This window comes from Mobula hypostoma, chromosome 9, assembly GCF_963921235.1.
Source record: "Mobula hypostoma chromosome 9, sMobHyp1.1, whole genome shotgun sequence".
NCBI classification, from domain to species: Eukaryota; Metazoa; Chordata; class Chondrichthyes; order Myliobatiformes; family Myliobatidae; genus Mobula; species Mobula hypostoma.
In genome coordinates, this window is record NC_086105.1 from 105,262,979 (window position 1) to 105,275,238 (window position 12,260).

Genomic DNA, 12,260 nt, shown 5'->3' on the forward strand with positions numbered 1-12,260 from the left:
GAACATTTATTTGGAAAATGATTTTCCTCAATAATAAATCAGTGATATAATTTATTCAGGAAAGTAACAGAGAAACATTATTGTGTTCACACAACATATAATTAAATGTCAGGATAAAAGGTTCTCTATTTTATGGATGAGCTCATTTTCCCAATTTGTGTCTGTTCACCCCTGGCTCTGCATAGGTTCTTGTTCTAAAGAGAAGAAAAATTACTACTGTCTTATCCTGAAATGCACCATGTGATCAGTCACTTACCAACTCCCAACAATCCCCCATCAACTTATTACAAATACAACGTATGTTCAGGTGCCACTAGGAAAAATATTCTGAATGCTTCACAAATTGAGGTTTCACTAAAGAAAGTGGGGAGGAATTTAAAAGAAAATTAATGAAGGAATAATAGAAGAAATACGATCCATGAATTTTTTAAATATGAGTGTGAATGAAGCAGGGTGGTGCTGATGTCCTGCCTGAGCACAATGGTACAGAATTAAGCATAGAATACGTGGTGATTCCAGTGTGTGAACAGGGTCACAGGTTAAACAGGATTGCAAGTATAGTGAGACTGTAGAGTAATCTACAGAGAACAGCTGGATTTGAACTCAACAAGGCAAAAATAAATCGGCAATGTCTAGGACTTTGTGAAGGAGAGGGTTTGCAAGATAGAATAAGAAGGAATCCTCTGAGGATCATGCATTTTCAAATGTCAGTGTTAGCACACCTGTGACTTGCTTCATATGTGTGACAGACTTGACATTTCTGGGCACCTTACTATTTATTGACAACAGTAAAGTAATATCATTATTGAAGTATCATGAGATGCTATTGCAATTTATCATACTTTATCCAAAATCATGGACTTTAAAACCAATCATAATAAGATGTAGCAGGCCCCCACTGTTAATACGATATATTGAAAAGATCCGTAGAAAAAGCTTTCATTAATCTATTGCAAATATGATTATATTTCATTTAGATAATTGAAGATCTGACTTTTGTTCACAAGGCAAATCGTATTTCATTAAACTATAAACTTACTCATAATATGGAGTTACTCAAGACCTTCTTCAAAGATAACCACATTGATATACAGGTAAGCAGCCAGTCAATGAAACATAAATGTAATTTTTGTTCATTTGTTATTTATCTAAAATATGTAAAGACTTTCAATCATGTTGATTGAAATCTGTTTCATATAAATGTTAGCATTGTTAAATACTTAAAATGTAATGTAAATGATTGGTGCCAGTGGAAAGAATGGAGACAAAAATATGCTGGAGCCTACTCTCCATCAGGGACATATTGTATATACAGAAAGGAGCAGGAATATCATCAACAATCTCACCAACCCTGCACGTGGACTGTCCGTCTCACTCCCATTTGGGAGGAGGCTACATAGCATCCATGCCAGGATCACCAGACTCAAAACTAATTACTTTCAAGACTGATCAACACCTCAACCACTAAAACAGCCACTACTTTATTATTTCCCATCAGTCACGTTATATATACCCTGGGTTACTTTATACTTTTTTTTGTGCTACATCGGACCGGGAGTAACAATTGTTCGCCTTTACATTTGTGTACAGGAAATTACATTAAACAAACTTGAATCTTTAATCTTGAATTTTGAACTAGTTTAACAGAAAATAAAATTTCAAATAAATCTTGAATAAAGGCTTAAGCTAATGTCCATAAAATCCTATTGGAACAGCAGAAATGATATCTGAGCCAGTGTTCATTAACCAGTTCCTTACAAGGAGCATGATTTTTATATGATGTCACATTTCAATTATGTCTATAATATTTTAAGCAGTTAATTAATATTTTCTCAATAGCATTTTTAGTCAATCATTAAATTCCTACCCGTGCCATACTGAATAGATTAAAAGGGGTAGCCGAAGATTAATGTAATTTCAATGACCTGGATATCGAATGACACGATTACACATTATTGAATATTGTAGCTAGTTGGCAGATTCACTTTTTTACAATGTACGTCAGGCTAATTTGAAGGTAGATTACCAATTAAAAACCATTTTAGTGCAGGGGAGCAGAATTGCTCTGGTGGCTTTGTGTGGTGACTGTGTAAACATTCAGGACATTTTATTTTGAATCTGCTGCTCATTGTGCAAAGAGAAACACTTCCCCAGTCCCAAAATACATATGGAAATTGGTTCAACAGGACAGTACGTATTCAGAGACAATGCTTCAAGCCTGCCTGATCTCAGCAAATGAGTATAGAAAATCCTGGGGGAATATATCTACTTTTCCCCAATAGCTTATGATATTGGCAATGGCAAACAGTGAATTTAGCCACTACATGCAAGCAGAAATATTAAGTTGCAATGAGGGGTGTATCATATAAGATAGTTCCCAACACGGGCATTGTAGCAGTGTTGGATGCCGAGTGTGCTAATTGAGCTTAGGTGCCAGGATGTTGAAATCTAAATTCCTCTTATGGGACAGCTGTCAATCTTGGAACTAGCTGCAAAGTTGCTCCTTTTATAACGGCTCATGGCAGGGCAAAGAATTCAACTCAGCCCACCAGAAATTACTGAAAGAGAATCCCTATTCTGCAGTAGAAACAGTGGGATTCTGCCAGTGGCTAAAATCCCAGTGTCTCTCTCCCTCAGCTGCATTGTGATTTCATCTGAAACGCTTTGGGATTGTACTGAAAGTACTCCTTCAAGTCCAATTAATTCCAGACAGTGATAGAAACATGTGGTCTTCAAGGTGCATTCATGGCTTAAGTGGGTTTCTTATCTCTCACTCAGAGGAGGGTTGAAGTCCCACAGCAAAGATTTGAATACGTGATCTGCACTGACGCTTCAATGTAGGATTTGAATGGTGTGACAGATCTCCCTAGGCTAAAGTTCATTCCTAATAACATGCTGAAAACAGCAGATGTGAGATTACTGCAGGGTGACACTTTGATACAAGTAGGTCCTGTCCCTAATTCAGTCTGCATCCACCCCTCCCCTCCCCCATTATCCACAAAGTTTAGTACACTAATGTCATAGTAATCAAATTCCCAATCAGTCAGACATAATCTTGCCACCAATTCAAAAGATTCAGCTGACGAAATATGCCCCAGGATTTGATCCCAAATGGTGGATATTCAGCCATCTCCTTCGGTTTCCCAATTTGGAAAGGAAGAAATATGAGAGGAGAAGTCATTCAATGGATAGTTGTATGGTATACTTCCTTGAAAAGGTAAAGTTAGTGAACTTTAAGCAGGAATGCTTATCAACCTTTAATGATAATAAGTTTGGTGGCAAAGGAGGAAATAAATAAATATTCTTCTACTTCTACTTCAGGTCAATGCTAATTTCCAAGGCATTGCTCCTAATCTCGAGGGATCTGTTCAGATTATTGTGGATGGTGAGAAGTCCATTGCATACGCTGTCAAGACTTACACAAACGATGAACATTTCAAGCTAATAATCAGAAATAATCACAACAGTGAAAATTTAGCGAATGTTGGTTATCCCAAGGAGATTGTGCTTGTATTGAATGCACAAAAAAACGGTAAGATTTTAAATTTATGCTGAACTTGTACCATTCCCTAAATTATGAAATCAGAATTTTTTTGATTATACCTGTAATATCTATTCAGTATCTTCATATCTCTGTGGCTTTACAATGACCACTGATCGGGTTTCAATTCCGCTGCTGTCCATAAGGAGTTTGTACATTGCCCCCGTGACTGCATGGGTTTCTTCCAAGGGCTCCAGTTTCCTCCCACATTCCAAAGACATACAGTTTGGGTTTGTGAGTTCTGAGTATGCCATGTTAACACCAAAAGTGTGTGGGCAATTGCCAGCTGTCCAGCACAATCCTCACTTAGTCAATTTGATCTGAGACGACACATTTCACTGTATATTTTGAAGTACGTGACAATAAAGCTAAGGTTAAAATATTTTAATCTCACTTTAGAATGTGGTTGAAATCTCATAAGCTAAGTAGACAATTGGTTAGGGCTGGCAAGGATTCAGCACAATGGATTTATTGGCTTTAATTTAAAAAGTGGTTTCATTAATCATTGACTATTGAAGCTTTAGTGAGAACATTTGCATATAATCATGAACATATTTTTAATGCGCTGCTGAACTTCATTTTGCATAATTTTCATCGCAATTCACAGGCTGCACATTAATGCATTCTTCGCAGTGCGTGTGACTGACTTATGCACAAGTGCATGCGTCTAAACTACGCAGCATATCTAGTGGCAGTCAATCCTAGTGTAATGCTCGTTTATCAATTAGACTTCCTGTGAGCAATTAACACACAATCTGCAACGTACTCCAGAAATCAAACTGAACAGCGGAAAGCAGCTCCACATCTGCACAATTCAGAATAGAGTAAGCATCTTGGGGGATGGATGTGGGATGAATCATTTGGACTTCAAGGGGCTGCACACTGCAGCTGCCCAAGCTACAGATGTTTATTTTTTCTACTTAGTGAGATGAAGCCAATTATATTTTTTCTAACATAAGGAGGCAATAGTGGGAACTCAACTGGAACTCTAGTGTGACTACACATGGGTGGATAGAGTCTGAAGGCAGGATTTCTCTGCCAGAGGTTTCCAAGGAAGAAAGGTTAGCCAGGAGGACCTTTTCTCCAAGAGGTTTCCAAGAACAACACTCCTGTATGAGTTCAGTGAGCAATCCATGTGTGGGCTAAGATCTTCAAAACAAATGGTCGGCAAGATCTCCTCCTGCGGACAAAATTCCAGATAGGCATCCATGCCCAGGGTTGTGAAAGTTACTATACAGTGACCCATGGATCAATCTATGTGGCTGCAGCTGATATGTTTCACATCTCCTGGTGGCCAGCTCACCTTTGCACTTGAAATATGATGGGGACTCTCTGCTGAACAAGAGTGGAATTCATTCCTTTTTCTTTAGTTGTGAGCCGCAGTCACAGTGAGGAAGTTACTAATTCAGAGGCTTCCTAGATCTACTTGGTAGTATAGACTGCATGGTGCACATGTGAGTCCTAAGGTTACATCAGAAGCAAAGACTTAGCATCTCCTTGACCATTTCTAAGCGTTGTGGTCATGGTGGTCTTCCTGCATTTTGAGCTGTACATCTTCCTTGCACGAGATCTCATCTGAAAGTGGGATTTCCATCTGAATGTCAGCGAGAATAGGAAAATGCTGACATCAGTAGTAGATTGGCTGACAGGCAGAAGGCAAAGAGTGGTAATAAGGAGGGCCTTTTCTATTTGGCTGCTGGTGACTAGTTGCGTTCCACAGGGGTCGGTGTTGGGATTGCTTCTTTTCACGTTATATGCCAATGATTTGAGTGACAGAATTGATGGCTTTGTGGCCATATTTGTGGACAATACGAAGGAAGACGGTGGGGCATGTAGTGTTGAAGAAGTAGGAAGTCTGCAGAACACTAAGCAAAGAAGTGGCAGATGGAATATAATGTAGGGAAGTATATGGTCATGCACTTTGATAGAAGGGATAAAGATGTAGACTATTTTCTAAATGGAGAGAAAATTCAGTGGTAAAGAAGGCAAATCCAATGTTAACATTCACTTCAAGAGGACTGGAATATAAAAGCAAAGATTTAATTCTGAGGCTTTTCAGGCATTGGGTCAGAGTGGACTTGGAGTATTGTGAGCTGTTTTGTGTCCCTTATCTAAGAAAGGATGTACTGGCATTGGAGAGAGTCCTGAGGAGATTCACTCGAATGATAGGGTTAATGTATGAGGAGCTTCTGATGGTTCTGGGCATGTACTTGCTGGAGTTCAGAGGAATGAGGCGGGAGATCTTATTGAAACCTATTGAATATTGAAAGACTTAGATAGATTGAAAGTGCAGAGGATGTTTCCTATCGTGGGACGTCCCTTTAGAACAGAGATGAGGAGGAATTTCTTTAGTGGAGGGTAGTGAATCTGTGGAACTTATTGTCATAAACAACTGTGGAGGCCAAGTCTTTGGGAATATTTAAAGTGGAGATTGATAGGTTCTTGATCAGTAAGTGCACCAAAGGTTACAAGGAGAAGGTAAGAGAAAGGGATTGAGAGGGATAATAAATCAGCCCTGATGTAATGGTGGAGATGACTCAGTGAACTGAATGGTCTAACTCTGTTCCTATGTCGAATGGTTTTATCAAATCCAGGGTAAGGAAGTGGTTCTTGTCCCCCTTGATGACCACAACAGGCTGTCTCAGAGTGAAGGAGTCACATGATCTTACTGGGTTCACTCAACACATGGCCCTGTTTCCCATCAGCTCTTTCACTCAATGAGGCTCTGTTACCTGCACTCCCTTTAAACTCACCAGGAGCCCAGTTCCCACACTTCCTTTAAGCTCACACGTTTCACTGAAAAACTCATTATGCTATTGTGTAATGTCTTTAGAAAAGTAAAATACAAATATGTTGGTGTATTAATACAAACAATATCGAGTAGTGCAGAAAAATCTGCCAATCCATCATCACCAAAGGCTTGAGTGTGCCGATTGCCTGAGTGTTGCCGTGTAAAATTGAAAGTCAACAATATCAACCTTTGTCCCATCAAAAACCAACGCTCTTGGCACTTAACATTATAGCTGCATTTCAATATTCCCAAAACTCAGTTGATTAGGTTTCCATGCTATTGGAAATAGTGTAAACTAAGGAAATTAAATTACTTCCAATAGCCACTCAAACCAACATAACCTCAGTTCAAATTACATGGAGCTGCATTATAATTCCAAGTAATTCTGTGGTACCGCATTTCCTGAAATAGCTGCTGCTGAACTGGTGGACAAACATTTTAGGTATACAAGTCTCTTCTATAACATCAGTGTCAATATTTTATTTTAATATGGATTACCGCTAGCAAAAAGAAGCTTTTCATGTTAATATTCTGCATTGAGGCAATGACATATATGTGAATTTCACATTTTTCACTTTGCTTTGTGGAATCCTTATGATTCTCAGGTACCAAAGTGAGTTCAATGTTTGACATTCAGTATGATGCCAAGAGTATGAAGATCAGTTTGAATGCCTCCAGAGAGTTTATTTTGGGCACCACTATTGAACTTAGTGCTGGAGTTCAGCATACAATCCCACTCATCAAGAAACTCGGAGTCCCCTTCAGTGTCAAGGTAACTGATGTTTCATAATATATTATGACTTGCTGGAAATTATTCCAGGCTGCAACCACAAAAAATAATTAGTGTGGTATCTCAAATTTAAACATTATTTCCGGTACAGGTATTGTTACTGATGCTAATAACCGTGTTAATGACGCAAGGACACTTGTGTCAGAATGCTGTTTTTGGATTTCTGTTCAGCATTCAACACTATTGTCCCAAAGACCTTGGTGAACAAACTCCTACTCCTTGGACTAAATACACCTCTGTGCCACTACATCTTGGAAACAACAAACCTCAGGCAGTCAGGATGCACAACCGCTCTTCCTTCCCCGTCAGCCTCAACGTGTGTGTCCGCCAGAGCTGTGTGCTGAACCCAGTGCTGTACACTCTGCTCTACACTCTGCTCATACACGCCTGCACAGCCAAGCGCCCGAGCAATCACATTGTCAAGTTTGCCGAAGATGTGACGGTGGTGGGACTCATCACCAACAGCAATGAGACAGCCCACAGGGAAGAGGGAGAAGAGCTGAAGGCCTGGTGCCAGGCAAATAACCTCCACTTCAATTTCACAAGACGATTTAGATAGTTATTGACTTCAGGAGAATTCGCACCCCAACACCTCTCTTTGTATTGGTGGCACTGCAGTGGAAACTGTGAGGAGATTCAAACTCCTGGGAGTGCACATCTCGCACAACCTCTCATGATCTCAGAACACATCTTAGACAATCAGGAAAGCTCACCACATCTCTACATTCTGACAAAGCTGAAGAGGGCTGATCTATGCACATCAATACTCACAACCTTCTGCAGCTGTGCAGTAGAGAGCATCCTAACCTGCTGCATCATTGCATGGGATGGAAACTCCACTGCAGCAGACAGGAAAGCTCTACAATGGGTAGTTAAAACTGCCCAACACATCACTGACACCAACCTAGCTGGCATCGAGGACATATATATAGAAAGATGCTAGCAAAAGGCCTGCAATATCATGAAGGACCCCACCCACCCTGGCTATGGATTGTTTGTCCCACTCCCATCCGGGAAGAGGCTACGTAGCCTCCATATCAGGACCACTAGACTCAAAAACAGTTACTATCCCCAAGGTGTCTGGATGATCAACAACTTACCCCATTGACCCAACCCACATCCCCACCACCACTGAATTCACATCACCTAGTGTCATTGTAAATACATGCAAACAATCTGTCTATACTAGTTACTTGCACATTGTTTTATAGGATTGCTTTTATAATTGCATACATTTACTGTGTTATTTTAATTGTGTTCTTTATGCTTATTATTTTTTATGCTGCATCAAATCCTAAGTAACAATCATTTCATTCTCCTTTACACTCACATACTAAAGAATGACAATAAATGAACTTGAATCTTGAATCTTAATTACCTACCAGCACAGGAGTTGAGAAGTCAACTTTTTTGGCGAGAGGGTGGTGGTGTTAGGTGAGGGAAATGAACACTGAAAACAAGCTTCTGTAGAATACAGGGAGGGTTTCACATGCCATGATAGAGAAAGTCATGTTGAACTATTTTTTTAGTTGATTTTAAGAGTCTGTTGCCAGCAGGCAAAGAGGAATTTCCTGAAATCAGTACAGAAGTTCCACAGATGTTTTGCTATTTATCTGTTCCAGAAGATACAGCGGAATTCAAGGGCATGATAATAATGTTGCATTTAGGCTGAAAGACTCTGCCAAATTAATTAATGTTTTACACTTGGTTGTGCTTTTCCTTAACAACGTAATGGGGAAGAGATTAAACTGGTAAAAACAACTTAGAACTCTGGACAGTAGGTATAGGTGAGAAATGGCTTTTATTTATTAATCCACATTATGTTTTTGGTAAATAAGTATGACATTTTAAAAATACAATTAATAAAATTGTTTGGTATTGAGAGTTTGAATGGGTTTCATTTTCCTTAGAGTGAATGATGTCCAAAAGATATTTTAGAAACAGCACCTTGTTCTACATGCAATATGGTAACTGGAACACTAAACTGTCGTTTACTCAGGCTGAATGCACAGGAGTGCTTAAAGACTCAGGTATGGATGGATCTTTGAAGCTAACCTATGAGCCAGCAGTCATTCTGATATTACATTTGGAGGGGAAGATGCAAGAAAACAAGTAAGTGGAATTATGTCATCAGGAATCCGAAGGAAATCAAGATAATTAGAACTCCTGGGCACTGATTAATCAAATATTTAGGACTGAAACAACCTGCTTTACAAATATATGATGATAGAATGTATGCTGGCTGAAGGATCTGTCACATTTTGCAAGAGGATTTGTGGGCTCACAATGACTTACTGGGATCACAGTATACAGAGCCTCACTGAGCCTGAACTATTGTGTGCTGGTGTGTCTCCCTAACCACAGAAGGATATTTGTGTGGTAGAGGGAGTCCTGCAAAAAAAAAAAAATCACCAGATCAGTTCCTGAGCTAGCAAGCTTGTTCTTAAAATGAGAATTTGAGTAGACTGGCTTTGTACACTAATAGTTTAGAAGAATGCAAATTGATCTTACTGGAGTGTACAAAATTCTTAAGAGGCTTGACAAGCAAGATGCGGAGTTGTTGATTCTCCTGGCTGGGGCATCTCATAATATTGACAGAGAAAAGAAGATATTTATTTAGATTCTTTGAAATTCTTTATTCAATTGGACTACTGGAGCTCAGCCATGAAGTGTATTTAAGTAGAGATCAATCGATGTTCAAATATTAGGCGAATCAAAGGATGAAGGATTAGTGCAGGCATGCAGCATTGTGGTATAGTTTCAGTCATGATCTTATTAAGTAGCACAGGGACCAAATGGCCTACTACTTCTCTCATTTCTTGATTCCATAAGTTAAAACTTCAGATGTATGGTGTAGAGCATTCTGAGTGGTTGCCTCATGGCCTGATGTGGAGTCTCCAATGCTCAGGATCACTAGAGGCTGCAGAAGGTTGAGGAGTGATTGCAAAAGGCTGCAGAGGGTTATAGATTCAGCCAGTTCCATAACAGTAACAACTCTGCCCAGCGTCCAGGACATGTACTTGATGCTAAGGACCATCAGTTACTACCAGTCTGATTCTGGTTAATCAGGAAACCACAATGACAGTGCGTTGGATTCAGAGTTCACAAAATTTAATTATAAGTCCTCCTGCTTGTCATACACTAACACATGGAGACACCTGGACATGTGCTTTGATACCAACAGCGTAAGGGTGTGGTTAGATGTTATTAGATTTCTACTTGATGAAGAGGACACCAGCAAGGTTCTGTTGGTTATGTGTAAATATTAAAATACCACATTGCTTGGGGAAGAGAGGTAGGTTAAGAAGTTCCTTTCTCCAATGGAGGTGGTAAATTGGATTAGACATTGGCTCAATGGAAGAAGCCAAAGAGTGGTAGTAGAGAATTGCTTCTCCGAGTGGAGGCCTGTGACTAGTGGTGTGCCACAGGGATCAGTGCTGGGTCCATTGTTATTTGTCATCTATATCAATGATCTGGATGATAATGTGGTAAATTGGATCAGCAAATTTGCTGATGATACAAAGATTGGAGGTGTAGTAGACAGTGATGAAGGTTTTCAGAGCCTGCAGAAGGACTTGGACCAGCTGGAAAAATGGGCTGAAAAATGGCAGATGGAGCTTAATATAGACAAGTGTGAGGTATTGCATGTTGGAAGGACGAACCAAGGTAGAACATACAGGGTTAATGGTAAGGCACTGAGGAGTGCAGTGGAACAGAGGGATCTGGGAATACAGATACAAAATTCCCTAAAAGTGGCGTCACAAGTAGATAGGGTCGTAAAGAGAGCTTTTGGTACATTGGCCTTTATTAATCAAAGTATTGAGTATAAGAGCTGGAATGTTATGATGAGGTTGTATAAGGCATTGGTGAGGCCGAATCTGGAGTAATGGGTTCAGTTTTGGTCACCAAATTACAGGAAGGATATAAATAAGGTTGAAAGAGTGCAGAGAAGGTTTACAAGGATGTTGCCGGGACTTGAGAAACTTAGTTACAGAGAAAGGTTGAATAGGTTAGGACTTTATTCCCTGGAGCGTAGAAGAATGAGGGGAGATTTGATAGAGGTATATAAAATTATGATGGGTATAGATAGAGTGAATGCAAGCAGGCTTTTTTCACTGAGGCAAGGGGATAAAAAAACCAGAGGACATGGGTTAAGGGTGAGGGGCGAAAAGTTTAAAGGGAACATTAGGGGGGGCTTCTTCACACAGAGTGGTGGGAGTATGGAATGAGCTGCCAGATGAGGTGGTAAATGCGGGTTCTTTTTTAACATTTAAGAATAAATTGGACAGATTCATGGATGGGAGGTGTATGGAGGGATATGGTCTGTGTGCAGGTCAGTGGGACTAGACAGAAAATGGTTCGGCACAGCCAAGAAGGGCCAAAGGGCCTGTTTCTGTGCTGTAGTTTCTATGGTTCTATGGATAGCAGAGAACACACTGGAACCTACAACAGTCCTGGAGCTTGCCTGGCCTATGTCAGGTTCAATGAGTTTGTTAAATTCAATTTCAAAGCTGCTTAGTTAGAATTTTAACTCTTACCTCTGGATTACCAGTGTGTACCATAACCTCTGAATAGCTATACTCCGATTTTTATTTTGATATTGGTCTTTTTTTTTCCTATGTACAAGACAGTTTATTATTTTGCTTGTTTATCCTTATTTATTTTATGTTTGTAACGTTCTAGTTTTGGTAACCTACTGCTTCTTCCTCCTTATAGTAAAGAATTGAAGCTGATAGCGTTGCAGAATCTTCCTGTCCTTAGTCATTTCCCCGAGGCACTGGAAATAGAGCCAAAGGTAAGCTTCTATTGTTTTAAGGCTCATTAGCGTCACATTTTAAGGAGAGGATTTTCAATTTGGACTTGGGCATCTAACGAGCCCATTTATAGACTCTGGCTGAATTTTCTTTGGCTTCAGTTGAATGGAAAAGCAAAGGGTGTAAACAAATGGCCAATTCTGAATCAACGGTTCTGTGCCCAAATTGAATTTGATCCTCCAGTAAATAAATCAGTTTTTATGTTGAGGTTTCTTTTAAATTATCTTGATCATGTTTACAAACATAAATCAAAAAGTGTTTTATCTATGAGCCAGCAGCATTTGTATGTATGGCAGCTGATGCTAGGTCTTTGACTGCTGCAGA

At 39.6% G+C, this 12,260-nt stretch overlaps 1 protein-coding gene across 1 annotated transcript in view; it reads left to right on the top strand.

The window, feature by feature from the left end:
* LOC134351914 (uncharacterized) overlaps positions 1-12,260 on the top strand; it is a 201,738-nt gene that overhangs the window by 116,742 nt on the left and 72,736 nt on the right. The window contains exons 33-37 of the mRNA XM_063058828.1: positions 978-1,094; positions 3,322-3,532; positions 6,938-7,104; positions 9,122-9,234; positions 11,839-11,917. Coding sequence (XP_062914898.1) covers positions 978-1,094; positions 3,322-3,532; positions 6,938-7,104; positions 9,122-9,234; positions 11,839-11,917 — 687 coding nt within the window. The remainder of the gene's footprint in view (positions 1-977; positions 1,095-3,321; positions 3,533-6,937; positions 7,105-9,121; positions 9,235-11,838; positions 11,918-12,260) is intronic.